This window comes from Pseudophryne corroboree, chromosome 6 (assembly GCF_028390025.1).
Source record: "Pseudophryne corroboree isolate aPseCor3 chromosome 6, aPseCor3.hap2, whole genome shotgun sequence".
NCBI lineage: Eukaryota > Metazoa > Chordata > Amphibia > Anura > Myobatrachidae > Pseudophryne > Pseudophryne corroboree.
This window is the reverse complement of record NC_086449.1, coordinates 422,339,380-422,360,591: the sequence shown is the minus strand read 5'-3', so window position 1 is coordinate 422,360,591 and position 21,212 is coordinate 422,339,380. Positions and strand designations below refer to the sequence as shown.

The following is a 21,212-nucleotide window of genomic DNA, read 5'->3' as shown; positions in this document are numbered from 1 at the left end:
ACAGCCAATCAGCACGTTTACATGAATGCAGGGTTGAATAACCCGGGTTGGACACTTTAGAGTGCACATTGACCCGGCTCCAACCCGTGTATAACACTGCTTTTATACCGGGTTGAAATGCAGGGTTACTCGACCCAGGATATTCAAAAGTGCTACTTTTAGACTGCACCTCGACCCGGCAATATCCCGGGATATATTTACGGTGTGAAAGGGGTATTATAATATATATCTATATATATGATACATTTACAATCATATAAGGGCTGATAACAGTGATGTAATATGAATGCTACCAAACTCATCAGAAGACATTGAGCATTAAATGCTTATTTGTAATTTATTTACATATAGTACAGCTCAAACAAATTATACCTTTAAACAAATCATTCAGATCCATAGTAGTGGATACTTATCTAGCAATACAGGTAAGTAATTCAAATGACCTTCATGAAACCACAGATGGGGAATTTCAACATTTTGATGGCAACAGGTCCAGTCAGTCTTAGATCACATAAAATACATTGAATCCAAGTTCAGTCAGACCACCAATCAACAGTATCCACAAAGGAATAAATACAAAGCATAAATACATACTGGTAAATTGTTCCAACAACGCACATAAGATGAGACAAAATGCCAATTTCAGTAGCATGGCGGCAAGATACCAAGACTTTTTCTTCATATTTTGTGCTGCATTCCGGGGATCATACCCAGATTTACATCGTCCTGCCATTTTCACAATCAGCATAACAAGTAGTATGGTGTCAAATATCCAGACAGGAATGAAGATGATGAACCAGCTCCAAGGGGCCTTCTCATCCAGCTTTAGCACCAACATGATCAGGAAGAGTAAACTGAATAGCCAAGTAAGCAGCACTCTCTGCGCCAGGGACATTCTCATTTAAACTGATTTTAGGGGGTTTCAAAGCCAAGATGAAGAGTGGTATCCCTGTATTGAAATGATAACATATTCAGTGTGCATACATGGATATAGAATTCTGATAACAGACAGTAGTTTCAAACTTCTTATCCACTAAATGACCAAAGGGTTTGGGGACCATTTGACAAAATAAAAATTTCAGTTTTTGACATGCATCAATTTAAATTCAATATATATTTTTCTATTTATTACTCCATCCCAGCGGTGCTCAAACTGTGTGCCTTGGCAGCCTGGGGTGCCTAAGGGCACTTGCAGGGGTGCCTATGACTGGTGGTCCAGGACCAATTCAGATTAATTATGGTCAATAGTAATGGGCAAAACCGGCGCTGGTGGCTATCAATCATAAAATATGGGCACAAACAGAAGCAAATATTATCCCTCACCACACAACTGAACCTAAAGATGACATAAAAACACAATTTATTTATTTCTAAATTTCTCAGTAAGAAAATTTTAACCTAGGGGCTCCATGAGACAAATTCTGATACTCTAGGGCGCCGTGATTCCAAAAAGTTGGGAACCACTGCTCTATCCACATTAGGTTCATATTACTTTTTTGTTGAACAGAAGGGGCTAGCTAAAACAGAAAGAAAGCAGTTTTCATAATTACCACCTTGGGTAAAGCAGGATTGATCTGAAACACTGCTTTCCATAACAAACCCCCTATTTATTGTTTTAGAACTGTACTGCTGCAATTTATTCATTAACTTTACCTCACAAGTCAGGGCAAAAGTCAGAGATGTAAGCAATGCCAATGCTTACACAGTTGAGAGATTACCGGGCAACTGGGCATGCATCACGGTCATACTGCGCATGCGCCAAGGTACCTTTGCAAATAAATCCTCACTGTGAGCGACATCACAAAATGATTGACAGTCAGGGACCATAGGGGTTACCCAGATGGCTTATTATTGAAGGATGTGACCGCAGCTGCATGTGTCTATGCAGTGGCTTGGATCTGTGAAGCCGCTGCTGGGCGTCTCGGTACATTTACAGGCCTTTGCAGCCTTAGCATATTTTCATGCTTTCACTGCGTATGGACTTACAGCTGTAAATGCATTAGCATACATATCTGAATCATGTCTTTAGTCAGCAGGCTTACAGTTACCTGACAGTTTTTGTCTACATATAAATATTCCCAAAACACCTTCCCTGGAGGTTAGGTCTGAGCTTATGGAGCATTCTTTGCTTCCCTGTGAGGGAGTGCAAGAATTTGGAAGTGCTAAAATGCAGGTATGTTAGAATGTATCAGCTGATTATCTGACAGGCTGCATCATGCACAGCCTTGATGATGTCAATTTGGGTATAAAAGTTGCTGCTTAGTACAGTCTAGAACAGTCGGGTGTGGTATGGAAGGTAGATAGTAACTAGGTCGACAGGGTCTTTAGGTCAACAGGGTCTAGGTCGACAGGTCAAAAGGTCAACATGAGTTTTTTTATGTTTTTTTGGTGTTATTTTCTTCGTAGAGTGACCGGGAACCCCAATGAATGCACCGTGTTATTTTTTTTGTGTCGTTTTCTTCGTAGAGTGACCGGGAACCCCAATAGCGGTCAACCTAGATAGTGTCGACCTAGAGACCGGATCCCAGAACAGTCAGTTATCAGCGGTTTGTGAGCTGTATATTATATGCTGTGACTGTGTCTGCTAATCAAAGGGTACTTGGTAAGCTTAAATTAAATTTTAACTTTTTGACCCATTCCAGAAGAACCCAAAACATTTATAACAAGGAGGCGTTGAAAACATAATTAAAAATACCAGCCCCATATGATGAAACATGGCATAGACATGGCTAGTGGAAGCCCAAATATAGGGGGTACTCAAGCAGCCACGGACCACTGGCATGCATACATATTACAGAAATATATAATTTGGATGCGTACACATCCTATGGAAATCCAAGCTTAAGCACATATGGTTAAATCAACAAGCGGAGGTACTAATACCGACTAAAAAGCCTGGGTTTTTACACATGACCACACACCAACTTGGGGGTTTTCGTCAGTGTAAACTGCTCAACCCGGGTCCAGTCACCCGGGAGACTCTCTCTGGTACCGAACAGGGTTTTTCACTAGAAGGTCTCATGGGAGCTGTAATGGAAATGGGTTACCCGGGTCGTCCAACCCAGGACCTGTTTTTAGATTGTTGTGATTGGTTCAAATCAGAACCAGGTCTGTGACAGCTGTCGCCAAGGAGGGAGAGATAACAGCCTCCCTGTATAGTCTGGACTGTTATGGTTTTTACCTTTTCCCCGCTTAATATGGGGAGTCTGTAATCTCTTCAGCCCGGTGACATGTGACACCCTCCACAGAAGAACATCCTCCGTGGGAAATCTGGAGTCTCTGGTGCTTGGAGATGCATCATCTACAAGTGCCGGCACTGCACCCGTTTGCAGTGTGAACAGCGCCGACCTGGCAATATCCTGAGTCAGTGCCACAGTGAGTATGAGGTATGTCTGGTTCTGACGCAGCATGGAACCATGGGGAAGATGTATTAAGCCTGAAGAAGTGATAAAGTAGTGATAAATGGAAAGTGATAATGCACCAGCCAATTAGCTTCTATTTTTCAAACCCGTAATGATTAGCTGGTGCGTTATCACCTTCCACTTATCACTTCTTTATAACTTCTCCAGGCTTAATACATCTGCCCCCATGTTCCAAATCCTGAGTCAGAACCAAGATTTTTGTAGAGGAATTAGTCAGCTGTGCAAAAGTATGGATAGAATCAGGCTTAGGGTGCCTAGAGAGTTTGAGAAATACGCAATCATCCACTAATGCCTAAGCATATAACTATGACAAAAGCATTAATGCAAGTGCAGCATCATATATCACACTGTGTCTAATATTTCAATATGTTGACGAATGTAAATCAAATCTCACCAAGAAGCAGTGAAGTATAGCAGTCATTATTAGAGGAGCCAGCACAGTCACTATCAGACACACAGAGTCCTCCCTCCAGCAATGTGAGCCTGGAGCAGGGCATTACTCGTCACCACCATACAGCGGCCATCATCAGTCAGTCAGTGTACTACGGAAGAATTGCTTCCTGTGATTGGTCATTGGTGATTGGTTGTCACCTTGCAAGGCTCACCCAATCAGCAGCAGATGGCTGCAAACGCGATTAAAACGGTTGGTTCTATATCGGAGTGGGAGATGGGACCTTCTGACGTACCTAGGTGAGGAGACCCGTCACTAGGGGGAGGAGCTACGGCCGAACAAGGTACCCGAAAAGTACCCTCGCGGGATCGCTTCGCTCGCCACGCTTCGGGCACGGTGGCAAGCGACGCTCCGCTTCGCTCGCCACCTAATTACTAAAGGTAATAGTTGGTGGTGTGGATACTAGAGCATCTGTACCGCTGTCGTAGCTCCTCCCCCTTGTGTCGTGGCTCCTCCCCTGACGGAAAAGGTCCCTTAGGCCACTTGGATCTAGCCTCAACCGATTAAAACGGATCACGGCGCACTTGTGAGTCACAAAACAGACATTTTTAGTCATGAAAAATTTAGAAAATAAGGTTTCTTCTTGATTTGACAATCTACCTAAAGTCGTACCTTAATCGTTTCGTAGGAAGATACGTTTAGTTCAAATTCCAACTCATAATAGCATTGTAATTCTCTACCGATATGTATGTATTCTTTCCAGAAACTAAGATGGACGCCAGGTTATTTCTAAAGGAGCTATGGACACCCGTCCGCCATATTTGTTTTGGAAACAGAAAGCTATCTGCTGCTGGTGGAGTCTTTGTCTGACTACCTCCAATAGCGTTTCTGTACGCTGCTGTGGGCCCGCATCACCTTCACTCAGGGACCTAGCTACTCCCTGATTTGCCAACACTTTATGACGCAACTGTCGTTGCCAAGGGAAGAATATTGCGCGTGCCTGTGGCTCGTGCACCTTTTACTGAGTGATAGGAGTGCGCGCACCGGGAGCGCGGATAGAGGGCTCATGCCGGAGTGAGGTCCTGTCCGGTGCCCACGGTGGCAGGAGGAGGAGACGGAGGCGGCTACGGGGCTGCAGGTAACCGGTAGACACTTTGTATACGGTAGTCCTTGTAAGACGTTGTATCATGTATCCGCAGTCTGTTATATCAGTGACCCACTGTGCCGCTACACATCAACAGGCTATGCCTCATCTCCATCCCTGCCTGTTACAGCTCCGTACTCTGCGGCCACACATATGTCCTGTCACATACATGCTGCTCTGTAGCACACACGTCTTCTAAACATGGGGAGGTCACAAATGTAATTTTTTCTCACATATTGGTGGGTGACTCGTCCTAGTCGTGTACATGTCTTGCGGTCACCCCCAACTACCCCCTCTCACTTAGAGGACACTGACTAGAACAATGTCCTTAATACAGCTAGTACAGAGCTACAGTCTGCTCCTATATGGATACTTTGCATACACTAGTAACCAAATGACTGTATCGTGTGCCGTCATAATCCTGCCTTTTTTAGTTTTTTATTTGTAAAATAAAATTTGTGTATATTTAAACCATATATGGAAAGTGTGTATGTATGTATGTATGTATATGTATGTATGTATGTGTATGTATATGTATATGTATATATATATATATATATATATATATATATATATATATATATATATATATATCAGTACGAAATCCCGGCGGTCACAATCCCGACGGGTGAGCGCAACGCAGCCCCTTACAGGCACGGTGCCTCGCTACGCTAGGCACACTGATTTATTCTTGCTCTATGGGTGTCGTGGACACCCACAGAGGGAGAATATGCCGGGATTGTGGCAGTCGGGATCCTTTGTCGGGATTACCTTTGTTGACATCATGTCTGCCTGGATGATATGTTGACATGATGAATGTCAACAAACCGTCACTGGTGGTCTTGTGTGGGTTTTTTTTTTTACCTTTTCCTAGTGGCGATTCCAGCATCATCTTCTGGGTTCTGGCGACCATGTGGCAATCGCTTACAGCATGGTCCTCCAATGCTGCAGAATACCTATAAGTATTAATTCACCTGACCCATACCCTCCACATAGTGCCTAACTCTAACCTACCCCACAGTCAAACCCTAACTCTCCAGGCGGTGCCTAACCCTAGATGGCGCCATCCTGAAACTGTCAACATTTCACATGTTGACATTTTGCACCTGTTGACCTGGTTACTTTCGACAGTTTGAACCATGGGGCTAATTCAGACCTGATCGCTGCAGTGCATTTTCGCGCAGTTGCAACTGACCGGAGCCCGGGATGGTGCGGAAAAAAACGATTGCACCGGCGATCACAAGAAGATTGACAGGAAGAGGGCGTTTGTGGGTGGCAATTGATCGTTTTCATGGAGTGACTGGAAAAACGCAGCAGGGACCAAGAGTTTTGTGGGAGGATTCCTGACGTCAGCGCTGGCCCCCGATCATCGCAGTGGCTGAGTAAGTCCTGGCCTGTGCAGAGACTGCACAAACTTCTGTTTGTGCAGCTCTTCTGCACATGCAATCGCACACCTGCACAGCGATTCCCCCTCCCCCTGCAAAAAATGCACCCTAGTGATCAGGTATGAATTACCCCCCATGTCTACTGTATGTCCTGATGTCAACATTGTGGTATCATCCTTCTAAACTTCAACAAAGTTACCATCGACCCTTTGACTGGATATGCACCAAACTGTATTTCATTTAAGTTCAGGAAATGTTTGTTTTAAAATATTGCAATGATTTGTCAAGCCAGCAAACTACGTCAGCGACTTCCTCTCTGGCCAGTCCCTATATTGACTCCCAAACACATGAGAATTGCTCTGCATCCTGTGCCACCTGGTATCACACGCAGTGGCGTAAGTTCGCCCCAGTCGCCTGGAGGCATGATAAATGTTGGTGCCCCCCCTACATACTGTATACACACACACCCTTCATATGTAGCTATCCGGCACTCATGTTGAACAGTAGTAGCGTGCTCAGGTGCCTTTCCAAATAGTAATATAGATACACTTACAAAGTGGATGGCACTGCAAGTCAGTCATCACAATAAAATAGACACCAACATACCTATATAGCACACCTACAATACTCCCTCACCCACCAGCGTGTCACAATGTAGATGCTTTGGCGCAGTGGTGTGCCGATATACAGTGTATATATATAAAAAACACATACGCCTCTTTCACTTAAACACACACACACAAACGCCACTTTCACTTAAACACACACGCCTCTCACACTCACGCCTCTTACTTACACCATACTTTCCGACTTTCGGGCTGCTCTCTCCAGGAGAGAGCAGCCGGTCGGGTCAGCAGGGCAGGCGGGCAGTGTGGTGACGTGCTGAGGGGGGCAGGCCAGAGGCGGAACAGGGGCGTGGTTGCTGGACGTGTCATGTAAGCCATGCCCCCCACTGTGTAATGCCACTATTACCGGCATTATAAAGCAGGGAGCGTGGCTATGATGACGCGATTCAACAAGAATCGCGTCATCGCCTGCCCGGTCCGCCCACTTTACTCGCTAAGTGGGCGGCCGGGCAGGGGGTGACCCCTGAAATCGGGAGACTTGCCTGCTCTTCCGGGGGGCCGGGAGGGTCACCCGAATCACTTACACACACACACCTCTCACTTACACACACACACCTCTCACTTACACACACACACCTCTCACTTACACACACACACCTCTCACTTACACACACACACCTCTCACTTACACACACACACCTCTCACTTACACACACACACCTCTCACTTACACACACACACCTCTCACTTACACACACCTCTCACTTACATATGCTTCCTTCATTTAAACTCACACACACACACGCTTCCTTCACTTAAACACACAAACATGCCTCTTTCACTTACACACACACACACACACACACACACACACATGCCTCACACATACACACACACACACACACAAACAATAACAAACACATGATTCCTTCACTTACACACACACACACACACACACACACACACCCCTTACTTAAACATGCACACTTAAAACACAGTGCTGCCAAACATTTATTAAAGACCCCCCCGCACCCCTCCCCTTTCCAAATACCCCCCCTCCCCCCACAGTGCTGTTTGAGGCAAGTGCTGCCAGTGCCTACCTCCTGCTATCAGCCCAACGGAAGAACAGAGAGCTTCACTTGGCCAGCTCATCTGGAAGGGCCTGGCAGAAGCTGCGTTCTGGAGCTCCCCCTAGCTGTAGCCACAGCCAGCTCTCTGTATATACTAGGAGGCAGCTGCGAACAATCTTCAGGGTCAGGCAGCGGGAGACAGTGGAGGAGATGTGCCCCCTTGAGGTCAGGAGCCCGGCGGCAGCCGACTCCACTGCCTCCCAGAGTTCCGCCCCTGATCACATGGATTTTATGCAGAATCTATGGGGTTTTTTCATGGGTTGAGGTCTGCTAGCTCAATATCTTAGAGACTGAACCTCCCCCCAAGCATATCATTTATTGTGCACATGGGGAATTAAAAGACAAGAATTTGCTGACATAAGGGAAAATGAGGTTCAAGAGAAAATGAGACTACAAAATGTTATAAATAATAGGCTTCAATCCACGGCACTCGACTATCTGCAGTGCCTGAAGAATGAGCCCACACCATTTAAATAAGAGACGCATACATCTTCTGCACTCTCCAAATTAAACTACAAACTGTATTTCATTTTAATTTGGGAAATGTTTGTTCGAAAATATTGAAATAATTTGTCAAGTTGGCCAAGTAAGTGGGTGTCTTCCCTTCTGGCCATTCCCTACACTGACTGACAAAAACTTGATAATTTCTCTGCATACAGACACAAGCATAGCGATAGCAATATATTAAAAGCAACATCTGCACAACAACATTTATAAAGGGGGTGAAGTGGAGAAAAAAAAGGGGGATGGAGGGAAAGGAAACAATACAGAAATATAGGGGCATATGATAAAAACAAAGGTAAGCAAAAGAAAACCATATATGTGAAGTAGGTTATAAAGAAAGAACATACAAAAATAACCCATAGGTCATAAGCGCAACACCTGGAATCTAATGGCTTATAGGTAGAGCAATTTTCAAATCACAACCTCCACTTAATCACAGGGAGGCAGCAGAGGTGGAGTGTTTACATCTAATGGTTGCCATATAATAACTGCTTTGAACATAGGCTATAAACGTAGAGAGGGCAAGTGGTTCAGGATCTTTCCATAATTGGGCAATAAAGATACAGTATGGCTAGTTACATATCTGCAATGTTGTTTGAGAGAGGGTGGCAATGATGGAGTAGGGCCGGCTCACGGTGTACTGGGTGTATAATTCCTAACACTTTTGAAATGAAACTAAATACTTCATAAACTATACAGTTTTTTTTCATGGGATGTGGCCTGCTATCTTATAGGCTAGATAAGAGGTATCCTGTAAAAAGTCGTTGTGACCAGATGTGCCATTGCTGTCCACGCCAAGCGATCACAGATTGGTTTTGGGTCTCATGAGACCTGGGCAATAGGGAATTTACTCATAAGGTGCATACACACAGTGCAATTTGAACTACCTATATGAAAACATAGTACATATTGCACTGTGTGTATACAGCTTGTGATGCCGATGTATGCTCCTGTGGGGTCGGTATCGCAAGAAAAAAATAGACTGTGCAGGCAGGTCAGTTTTGACTAGAAAGTGTCAATCTGCTGACACACCTCCGGACTGGCGTCTGTGATTCCCCTGAGTGCTGAACATACAGGTTAAAATAAATTTATTTTACATATTTGTACATTTTATTGAAACCATTTGATTTTATTCACTGCCCAGCGCTCCCCTAGTTCTGAAGTCTGGGACTGCTGGGGCTCTTCCCCTGGTGAAGCACAGCACATTGGGGGTTAACAGACCGAAGCGCTACATCCGTTAGACTCCGTCTTGGCTGCATCACTCAGCTGCCGTTCCTTTTCCATGCTGGGGGTATTAGGAGCAGCCTGTCCTAGTCCTCCAGCGCTATCCGCTCCTGCTTCATTGGCAAAGCCACCGGGGCTAGTGGCACTTCTGAGCTGCTGTGGGAGCCGACTCCTTTCCCGCAGCCCCCGATACACCAGGGGTTAACTTTCCCAATCGTCGCTCTGGGAGCTTTCTGTCCTGGTCCCCCAGTAGGCGACCCTTCTCCCACATGTAGCCCTGCAGCCCAAAGCTAAATCCAAGCTGCAGCAGCTCTCTATCCCCAGCGCACTGGGATTTAACAAGCCTCACTGCTGTGGCCACCGAATAGGGTCCGGTCTGCAGCAGATAAAACAATATTTGAAAATACATTTTTAAACAGTCAATGCCGTTAACACACTTGCAATTAGCGGCTCGTGTCTAACCATTTTGAATGTGGCACCCAGCACCAATGGGTCCCTCTAAAGATTGCGTCGCAGTACAAGATTTAACCACTTCAGTGATTAGAGGTGGGGTGGGGAGGGGGAGCTGTCTCGGGACTGGGACCTGGCCACAGTCATACATAGGACTATTGCATGTATGTAGTGAATATTGGTTCAGGAATGTTTAAATGCAGGTAAGTGAATTATTTAAATGCTACAAGTAGCTGTATAGTACAATGCACAAGTACACATTGGTTGCTACCTAGGAAATATTAATTATTACATTTCAACTACAAATCACTTCAACGGTATAGGGATTCACCATTCGTAACCGCCTGTTACAGATGACTCCTGGAACCAGTTTGCTCCAGCTAGTTCCCTACTGACTATTTCCTAAAGACTACACTCAGTAGTCGGCAAAGGTACTTGAGCATAGAGACACTGGGGGTCATTCCGAGTTGATCGCTCGCTAGCTGCTTTAAGCAGCAGTGCAAATGCTAAGCCGCCGCCCTCTGGAAGTGTATCTTAGCTTAGCAGAAGTGCGAACGAAAGGATCGCAGAACGGCGGCAAAATATTTTCAAGCAGTTTCAGAGTAGCTGCAGACTTACTCCTACCTTGCGATCACTTCAGACTATTTAGTTCCTGTTTTGACGTCACAAACACGCCCTGCGTTCGGCCAGCCACTCTCCCGTTTCCCCAGCCACTCCTGCGTTTTTACACACACTCCCCGAAAACGGTCAGTTACCACCCAGAAACACCCACTTCCTGTCAATCAGTCAACGATCAGCAGTGCGACTGAAAAGCGTCGCTAGACCTTGTGTGAAACTACATAGTTTTTTGTGAAAGTACGTAGCGCGTGCGCACTGCGGCACATACTCATGCGCAGAAATGCCGATTTGTAGCCTGATCGCTGCGCTGCGAACAACGGCAGCTAGCGATCAACTCTGAATGACCCCCAATGGCATTAACCTCAAGATAGCCGGAGAGTGGTTGAGTGCTTTGCGCTTAACTGGTTGTCGCAGGATACAAAGCTGTACTGTCCTGCAGCAGTATTATGTTTCTCTAACGTCCTAGTGGATGCTGGGGACTCCGTAAGGACCATGGGGAATAGACTGCTCCGCAGGAGACATGGGCACTTTAAGAAAGAATTTAGATTCTGGTGTGCTCTGGCTCCTCCCTCTATGTCCCTCCTCCAGACCTCAGTTTGAGACTGTGCCCGGACGAGCTGGGTGCTGTTCAGTGAGCTCTCCTGAGCTTGTTGTGAGAAAGTATTTTGTTAGGTTTTTTATTTTCAGGGAGCTCTGCTGGAAACAGACTCCCTGCATCGTGGGAATGAGGGGAGAGAAACAGCCCTACTCTCTGAAGTTAGGTCCTGCTTCTTAGGCTTCTGGACACCATTAGCTCCAGCGGGATCGTACGCAGGATCTCACCCTCGCCGTCCGTTCCCGGAGCCGCGCCGCTGTCCCCCTCGCAGAGCCGGAAGACAGAAGCCGGGTGAGTATGAGAAGCAAGAAGACTTCGAAATCAGCGGCAGAAGACTCTGTTCTTCACTGAGGTAACGCACAGCACTGCAGCTGTGCGCCATTGCTCCCACACACCTCACATACTCCGGTCACTGTAAGGGTGCAGGGCGCAGGGGGGGGCGCCCTGGGCAGCATATGGACCTCTTTTGGAAAAAGTACACATATATACAGTTGGGCACTGTATATATGTATGAGCCTCCGCCATGAAAATGCATATTTGAGCGGGACAGAAGCCCGCCGTCGAGGGGGCGGGGCTTCTCCCTCAGCACTCACCAGCGCCATTTTTTCTCCACAGCTCCACTGAGAGGAAGCTCCCCAAGCTCTCCCCTGCAGATTCACGGTAGAAGAGGGTTAAAAGAGAGGGGGGTTAACATTAAGTTACTGTGTTATTCCTGGGTGATAGCGCTGGGGTGTGTGCTGGCATACTCTCTCTGTCTCTCCAAAGACCCTTGTGGGGGAACTGTCTTCGAAAAGGGCATTCCCTGTGTGTGTGGTGTGTCGGTGCGCTTGTGTCGACATGTCTGATGAGGAAGGCTATGTGGAAGCAGAGCGGGAGCAAATGAATGTGGTGTCTGTGCCGACGGCACCGACACCTGATTGGATGGATATGTGGAAGGTTTTAAATGATAGTGTGAATTCCTTACATAAAAGGTTAGAAAAAGCTGAAGCCTTAGGACAGTCAGGGTCCCTGCCCATGCCTGATCCTGTCGCAGAGGCCGTCAGGGTCTCAGAAGCGCCCACTAACCCAAATTGTTGATACAGATACCGACATGGATTCTGACTCCAGTGTCGATTACGATGATGCAAAGTTACAGCCAAAATTGGCTAAATCCATCCGTTATATGATTATAGCAATTAAGGATGTGTTGCACATCACAGAGGAAACCCCAGTCCCTGACGGGAGGGTTCATATGTATGGGGAAAAGAAGCCACAGGTAACCTTTCCCCCCTCACATGAGCTAAATGAGTTATGTGAAAAGGCTTGGGAATCTCCAGATAAAAAACTGCAGATTTCCAAAAGGATTCTTATGGCGTATCCTTTCCCGCCAACGGACAGGTTACGCTGGGAATCCTCCCCTAGGGTGGACAAGGCTTTAACACGCTTGTCCAAGAAGGTAGCCCTGCCGTCACAGGATACGGCTACCCTCAAAGATGCTGCGGATAGAAAACAGGAGGGTACCCTGAAGTCCATTTATACACATTCAGGTACCTTACTGAAGCCGGCAATTGCGTCGGCCTGGGTGTGTAGTGCTGTGGCAGCATGGACGGATACCCTATCTGAGGAACTTGATACCTTAGACAAGGATACTATTTTAATGACCCTGGGGCATATTAAGGACGCTGTCCTATATATGAGAGATGCTCAAAGAGACATTAGTCTGCTGGGTTCTAGAATCAATGCTATGTCGATTTCTGCCAGAAGGGTCCTGTGGACTCGGCAATGGACAGGTGATGCCGACTCAAAAAGGCATATGAAGGTTTTACCTTACAAGGGTGAGGAATTGTTTGGGGAGGGTCTCTCGGACCTGGTCTCCACAGCTACTGCTGGAAAGTCTAATTTTTTGCCATATATTTCCTCACAGCCTAAGAAAGCACTGTATTATCAAATGCAGTCCTTTCGATCTCAGAAAAACAAGAAAGTTCGAGGTGCGTCCTTTCTTGCCAGAGGCAGGGGTAGAGGAAAGAAGCTGCACAACACAGCTAGTTCCCAGGAACAGAAGTCCTCCCCGGCCTCTACAAAATCCACCGCATGACGCTGGGGCTCCACAGGCGGAGCTAGGCCCGGTGGGGGCGCGTCTTCGAAATTTAAGCCACACGTGGGTTCACTCCCAGTTGGATCCCTGGGCAATAGAGATTGTGTCTCAGGGATACAAGCTGGAATTCGAAGAGATGCCCCCTCACGATACCTCAAATCGTCCCTGCCAGCTTCCTCCCACGAGAGGGAATTAGTGTTAACTGCAATTAAAAAATTGTATCTTCAACAGGTGGTGGTCAAGGTTCCCCTCCTTCAACAGGGAAGGGGTTATTATTCGACCATGTTCGTAGTTCCGAAACCGGACGGTTCCGTCAGACGCATATTGAATTTAAAATCCCTGAACATGTACCTGAAAAGGTTCCGGTTCAAGATGGAATCGCTGAGAGCAGTTATCGCAAGCCTGGAAGGGGGGGATTTTATGGTGTTTCTGGACATAAAGGATGCATACCTTCATGTCCCCATTTATCCGCCTCATCAGGCGTACCTCAGATTTGTGGTACAGGATTGTCATTACCAATTTCAGACAATGCCGTTTGGTCTCTCCACGGCACCGAGAATATTTACCAAGGTAATGGTGGAAATGATGGTACTCCTGCGGAAGCAAGGAGTCACAATTATCCCATACTTGGACGATCTCCTCATAAAAGCGAGATCAAGAGAGCAGTTGCTGATCAGCGTAACACTTTCTCTGGAAGTGTTACGGCAGCACGGCTGGATTCTAAATATTCAGAAGTCGCAGTTGGTCCCTACGACTCGTCTGCCTTTCCTGGGCATGATCCTATACACAGACCAGAAAAGGGTTTATCTCCTGATAGAGAAAGCTCAGGAACTCATGACTCTGGTCAGGAACCTATTAAAACCGAAACCGGTGTCTGTGCATCACTGCACTCGAGTCCTGGGAAAGATGGTGGCATCATACGAGGCCATTCCCTTCGGCAGGTTCCATGCGAGGACTTTCCAATGGGACCTAATGGACAAGTGGTCCGGGTCACATCTACAGATAATCACCCTATCCCTCAGTGCCTGGATGTCACTCCTGTGGTGGCTGCAGAGCGCTCACCTTCTCGAGGGCCGCAGATTCGGCATTCAGGACTGGGTCCTGGTGACGCAAGCCTCCGAGGTTGGGGTGCAGTCACACAGGGAAGAAATTTCCAAGGACTGTGGTCAAGTCAAGAGACTTGCCTTCACATCAACATCCTGGAACTAAGGGCCATATACAACGCCCTTCGTCAAGCGGAGACCCTGCTTCGCGACCAACCGGTTCTGATTCAGTCAGACAACATCACCGCAGTGGCTCATGTAAACCGCCAAGGCGGCACAAGGAGCAGAGTGGCGATGGCGGAAGCCACCAGAATTCTTCGCTGGGCGGAGAATCACGTAAGTGCACTGTCAGCAGTGTTCATCCCGGGAGTGGACAACTGGGAAGCAGACTTCATCAGCAGACACGACCTCCACCCGGGAGAGTGGGGACTTCATCAGGAAGTCTTCGCACAGATTACAAGTCGGTGGGAACTGCCACAGGTGGACATGATGGCATCCCGCCTCAACAAAAAGCTGCAGAGGTATTGCGCCAGGTCAAGAGACCCTCAGGCGATAGCTGTGGACGCCCTGGTGACACCGTGGGTGTTCCAGTCGGTCTATGTATTTCCTCCTCTTCCTCTCATACCCAAGGTGCTGAGGATAATAAGAAAAAGAGGAGTGAGAACAATACTCATTGTTCCAGATTGGCCACAAAGGACTTGGTATCCAGATCTGCAAGAAAAGCTCACAGAGGACCCGTGGCCTCTTCCTCTAAGACAGGACTTGTTGCAACAGGGGCCCTGTCTGTTCCAAGACTTACCGCGGCTGCGTTTGATGGCATGGCAGTTGAACGCCGGATCCTAGCAGAGAAAGGCATTCCGGATGAGGTCATTCCTACGCTGATAAAGGCTAGGAAGGACGTGACAGCTCAACATTATCACCGTATATGGCGAAAATATGTTGCTTGGTGTGAGGCCAGGAATGCTCCTACGGAGGAATTCCAGCTGGGCCGTTTCCTTCACTTCCTACAGTCCGGAGTGAATTTGGGCCTAAAATTGGGTTACATTAAGGTCCAGATTTCGGACCTATCCATTTTCTTTCAAAAGGAGTTGGCTTCTCTACTTGAAGTTCAGACGTTTGTAAAGGCAGTGCTGCATATTCAGCCTCCTTTTGTGCCTCCAGTGGCACCTTGGGATCTTAACGTGGTGTTGAGTTTCCTGAAATCCCACTGGTTTGAACCACTCAAAACGATGGAGTTGAAATATCTCACCTGGAAGGTGGTCATGCTATTAGCCTTGGCTTCGGCTAGGCGTGTGTCAGAGTTGGCGGCTTTGTCACATAAAAGCCCCTATCTGGTTTTCCATGCGGATAGAGCAGAATTGCGGACCCGTCCACAATTTCTGCCAAAGGTGGTCTCATCCTTTCATATAAACCAACCTATTGTGGTGCCTGTGGCTACTACTGACTTGGAGGATTCCGAGTTACTTGATGTGGTCAGGGCTTTGAAGGTTTATGTAGCCAGAACGGCTAGGGTCAGGAAAACAGAGTCGTTGTTTATCCTGTATGCATCCAACAAGCTTGGTGCTCCTGCTTCAAAGCAAACTATTGCTCGCTGGATCTGTAACACGATTCAGCAGGCTCATTCTGCAGCTGGATTGCCGCTGCCAAAATCAGTTAAGGTCCATTCCACTAGGAAGGTGGGCTCTTCTTGGGCGGCTGCCCGAGGGGTCTCGGCATTACAGCTTTGCCGAGCGGCTACTTGGTCAGGTTCGAACACTTTTGCAAAGTTCTACAAGTTTGATACCCTGGCTGAGGAGGACCTTGTGTTTGCTCAATCGGTGCTGCAGAGACATCCGCACTCTCCCGCCCGTTTGGGAGCTTTGGTATAATCCCCATGGTCCTTACGGAGTCCCCAGCATCCACTAGGACGTTAGAGAAAATAAGATTTTACTTACCGGTAAATCTATTTCTCGTAGTCCGTAGTGGATGCTGGGCGCCCGTCCCAAGTGCGGACTTCTGCTGCAATTCTTGTATATAGTTATTGCTTCAATAAGGGTTATGTTATGGTTGCATCAGGGTTGGACCTGATGCTCTGTTGTTGTTCATACTGTTGACTGGGTATGTTTATCTCAAGTTATACGGTGTGATTGGTGTGGCTGGTATGAATCTTTCCCTGGATTCCAAAATCCTTTCCTTGTACTGTCAGCTCTTCCGGGCACAGTTTCTCTAACTGAGGTCTGGAGGAGGGACATAGAGGGAGGAGCCAGAGCACACCAGAATCTAAATTCTTTCTTAAAGTGCCCATGTCTCCTGCGGAGCTGTCTATTCCCCATGGTCCTTACGGAGTCCCCAGCATCCACTACGGACTACGAGAAATAGATTTACCGGTAAGTAAAATCTTTTTCTCTAACGTCCTAGTGGATGCTGGGAACTCCGTAAGGACCATGGGGAATAGCGGGCTCCGAAGGAGGCTGGGCACTCTAGAAAGATTTATGACTACCTGGTGTGCACTGGCTCCTCCCACTATGACCCTCCTCCAAGCCTCAGTTAGATCTTGTGCCCGGCCGAGGTTGGATGCACACTAGGGGCTCTCCTGAGCCCTTAGAAAGAAAGTATAGATTTAGGTTTTTTATTTTCAGTGAGACCTGCTGGCAACAGGCTCACTGCAGCGAGGGACTAAAGGGAGAAGAAGCGAACTCGCCTGCTTGCAGCCGGATTGGGCTTCTTAGACTACTGGACACCATTAGCTCCAGAGGGATCGACCGCAGGCCCAGTCCTTGGTGTTCGGTCCCGGAGCCGCGCCGCCGTCCCCCTTACAGAGCCAGAAGCAAGAAGAGGTCCGGAAAAACGGCGGCAGAAGACATCAGTCTTCACCAAGGTAGCGCACAGCACTGCAGCTGTGCGCCATTGCTCCTCATGCACACCACACACTCCGGTCACTGATGGGTGCAGGGCGCTGGGGGGGGGCGCCCTGAGCAGCAATATAAACACCTTGGCTCCAAAAATACATCACATATAACCCCCAGGGCTATATGGATGTATATTAACCCCTGCCAGATTACATAAAAATGCGGGAGAAAAGTCCACGAAAAAGGGGCGGAGCCTATCTCCTCAGCACACTGGCGCCATTTTTCCCTCACAGCTCCGTTGGAGGGAAGCTCCCTGGCTCTCCCCTGCAGTCTACACTACAGAACAGGGTTAAAACAGAGAGGGGGGGCACTAAATTTAGGCGCAGTATAAATTATATAAAAGCAGCTATAGGGGACATAACTCAGTTAGTCTCTGCATTATATAGCGCTCTGGTGTGTGCTGGCATACTCTCACTCTGTCCCCCCAAAGGGCTTTTGTGGGTCCTGTCCTCATTGGATCATTCCTTGTGTGTGTGCGGTGTGTCGGTACGGCTGTGTCGACATGTTTGATGAGGAGACTTATGTGGAGGCGGAGCAGATGCCGATAAATGAGATGTCGCCCCTGTGGGCCGACACCAGAGTGGATGGATAGGTGGAAGGTATTAACCGACAGTGTCAACTCCTTACATAAAAGGCTGGATGACGTAACAGCCATGGGACAGCCGGCTTCTCAGCCCGCGCCTGCCCAGACGTCTCAAAGCCATCAACGCTCCCTCAGATGGCAGACACAGATGTCGACACGGAGTCTGATTCCAGTGTCGACGAGGTTGAGACATGTACACAATCCACTAGGAACATCCGTTACATGATCCCGGCAATATAAAATGTGTTACACATTTCTGACATTAACCCAAGTACCACTAAAAACAAAGGGTTTTATGTGTGGGGAGAAAAAGCAGGCAGTGTTTTGTTCCCCCATCAAATGAGTGAATGAAGTGTGAAAAAGCGTTGGTTTCCCAGATAAGAAACTGGTAATTTCTAACAAGTTACTGATGGCGTACCCTTTCCCGCCAGAGGATAAGTTACGCTGGGAGATATCCCCTAGGGTGGATAAGGCGCTCACACGTTTGTCAAGGTGGCACTGCCGTCTTAGGATACGGCCACTTTGAAGGTACCTGCTGATAAATAGCAGGAGGCTATCCTGAAGTCTGTAATTACACACTCAGGTACTAGACTGAGACCTGCAGACTGCTGCAGCGTGGTCTGTACCCCTTTCAAACAGGGATACTATTTTGCGAACATAAGACGTCGTCTTATATATGAGGGATGCACAGAGGAATATTTTGCCGGCTGGCATCCTGAATTATTGCAATGTCCATTCTGTCAGGAGGGTATTGGAGACCCGACACTGGACAGGTGATGCTGACTTTAAAAGGCACATAGAGCCTTATAAGGGTGAGGAATTGGTTGGGGATGGTCTCTGGGACCTCGTATCCACAGCAACAGCTGGGATGAAAATATTTTACCTCAGGTTTCCTCACAGCCTAAGAAACGCACTGTATTATCAGGTACAGTCCTTTCGGCTTCAAAAAAGCAGGCGGGTCAAAAGAGGGAAAAAGCTGCACCAGCAGCCAGTCCCCAGAATCAAAATTCTTCCCCTGCTTCCTCTGAGTCCACCGCATGACGCGGGGGCTCCACAGGCGTAGCCAGGTACGGTGGGGGGCCGCCTCAAAAATTTCAGCGATCAGTGGGCTCGCTCACAGGTGGATCCCTGGATCCTTCAAGTAGTATCTCAGGGGTACAAGCTGGAAGTCGAGGCGTCTCCCCCCCCCGCCGTTTACTCAAATCTGCCTTGCCGACAACTCCCTCAGGCAGGGAGGCTGTGCTAGAGGCAATTCAAAAGCTGTATTCCCAGCAGGTGATAGTCAAGGTGCCCCTACTTCAACAAGGACGGGGTTACTATTCCACACTGTTTGTGGTACCGAAACCAGCCGGTTCGGTGAGACCCATTTTAAAATGGAAATCCTTGAACACTTACATAACAAAGTTCAAGATGGAATCGCTCAGGGCGGTTATTGCAAGCCTGGACGAGGGGGATTACATGGTATCCCTGGACATCAAGGATGCTTACCTGCATGTCCCTATTTACCTTCCTCACCAGGAGTACCTCAGATTGTGGTACAGGATTGCCATTACCAATTCCAGACTCTACCGTTTGGACTGTCCACGGCACCGAGGGTGTTTACCAAGGTAATGGCAGAAATGATGATACTCCTTCAAAAAAAAGGGAGTTTTTATTTATCCCATACTTGGATGATCTCCTTATAAAGGCAAGGTCCAGGGAGCAGTTACTGGTCGGAGTAGCACTATCTCAGGAGGTGCTACAACAGCATGGCTGGATTCTGAACATTCCAAAGTCACAGCTGGTTCCTTCCACTCGCTTACTGTTCCTGGGGATGATTTTGGACACACAACAGAAAAAAGTGTTTCTCCCGCAGGAGAAAGCCAAGGAGCTGTCATCTCTAGTCAGAGACCTCCTAAAACCAAAAAGGGTATCGGTGCATCGTTGCACACGAGTCCTGGGAAAAATGGTGGCTTCATACGAAGCAATTCCATTCGGCAGGTTCCATGCGAGGACCTTCCCGTGAGACCTCTTAGAAAAGTGGTCGGGATCGCATCTTCAAATGCATCAAATGATAACCCTGTCTCCAAGGACCAGGGTGTCTCTACTGTGGTGGATGCAGGGTGCTCATCTTCTAGAGCAGTGATTTTCAACCTTTTTAAACTCGTGGCACACTAAAAGAGATTTTAAAATTGCCAAGGCACACAGTTTTTTCAACTAATATACTGATATTTCCCGCAGTAATAAAACAGACACATTGGCCCCCACTGTAATAAAAAATTAATTCACCTCCACAGTAATAAAATATAGTAATAGTAATTCCACCACACACTGCCACCCACAGTAATGTCACACATTGTGTAGCCCCCCCAGTAATTCCACCACACACTGTTCCCCCAGTAATGTCACACATTGTGTCCCCCCCAGTAATTCCACCACACACTGTTCCCCCAGCAATGTCACATTGTGTGTGTTGTCCCCCAGTAGTTCCACCACACTGCCCCCCCCCCCCCAAGTAATGTCACACATTGTGTCGTGTCCCGTCCCCCCCAGTAATTCCCCAGCAATCAATTAAATAAATAAAATACATTGGCCCCAACCTCAGGTTTCTCGCTCAGCACGGAGCAGGGGAATGGGTAGGTGCGGCGTGCAGGAGAGCTGACGGCCGGGGCAGGCGTGCAGGAGAGCTGGCGGCCAGGGTAGGCGGGCAGGAGAGCTGGCGGCCAGGGTAGGCGGGAAGGAGAGCTGGCGGGCAGGAGAGCAGACGGGTAGGCGTGACGTGCGTGACCTATGAGTCACCCCACGTCACCATAGGTCATGGGCCGGGCCACGGAAGAGAGCAGTGTGCTGCCCGAGCCCAGTAGCAATAAAAGGGGCAGCAGAGCGACAGGCAGCGGCACATCTGACAACCGCACGCGGCACACTAGTGTGCCGCGGCACAGCGGTTGAAAAACACTGTTCTAGAGGGCCGCAGTTTCGGCATACAGGACTGGGTCCTGGTGACCACGGATGCCAGCCTTCAAGGCTGGGGAGCAGTCACACAGGGAAGAAACTTCCAGGGCCTATGGTCAAGTCAGGAGACTTCCCTAAATATACATTCTGGAACTGAGGGCCATTTACAATGCCCTAAGTCAGGCAAGACCCCTGCTTCAAAACCAGCCGGTACTGATACAGTCAGACAACATCACGGCAGTCGCCCATGTGACCCGACAGGGC

The 21,212-nt window shown here is 47.9% G+C and overlaps 2 protein-coding genes across 8 annotated transcripts in view; one reads left to right on the top strand and one right to left on the bottom strand.

Annotated features, from left to right (window-relative positions):
* Nucleotides 1–318: 318 nt before the first annotated feature.
* On the bottom strand, nucleotides 319–4,573 carry TMEM60 (transmembrane protein 60). 2 transcript variants are annotated; one of them, XM_063926974.1, is made up of 2 exons: nucleotides 4,486–4,573; nucleotides 319–949 (listed from the first exon to the last, which is right to left on the bottom strand). In XM_063926974.1, exon 2 carries the CDS (start codon nucleotides 899–901, stop codon nucleotides 503–505), a length of 399 nt encoding a protein of 132 aa, XP_063783044.1. In that variant the 5' UTR covers nucleotides 902–949; nucleotides 4,486–4,573; the 3' UTR covers nucleotides 319–502. The 2 variants fall into 2 exon arrangements, with proteins under 2 accessions (XP_063783044.1, XP_063783043.1); XM_063926973.1 differs by lacking the exon at nucleotides 4,486–4,573 and adding an exon at nucleotides 3,817–4,100.
* Nucleotides 4,189–21,212, top strand: part of PHTF2 (putative homeodomain transcription factor 2) — a 325,987-nt gene continuing 308,963 nt past the window's right edge. For 2 of the 6 annotated variants that reach the window (XM_063926968.1, XM_063926969.1), the window contains exon 1: nucleotides 4,829–4,951. The gene's annotated coding sequence lies outside the window, so the exon portion shown is untranslated. Of the gene's footprint in view, nucleotides 4,400–4,828; nucleotides 4,952–21,212 lie in introns of those variants that run through there. The other 4 variants (XM_063926971.1, XM_063926972.1, XM_063926970.1 and 1 more) reach the window with 3 other exon arrangements.

Excerpts from the sequence above, each read along its gene's own strand:
- TMEM60 (XM_063926974.1), bottom strand. The coding sequence starts at position 901 with ATGAGAATGTCCCTGGCGCAGAGAGTGCTGCTTACTTGGCTATTCAGT.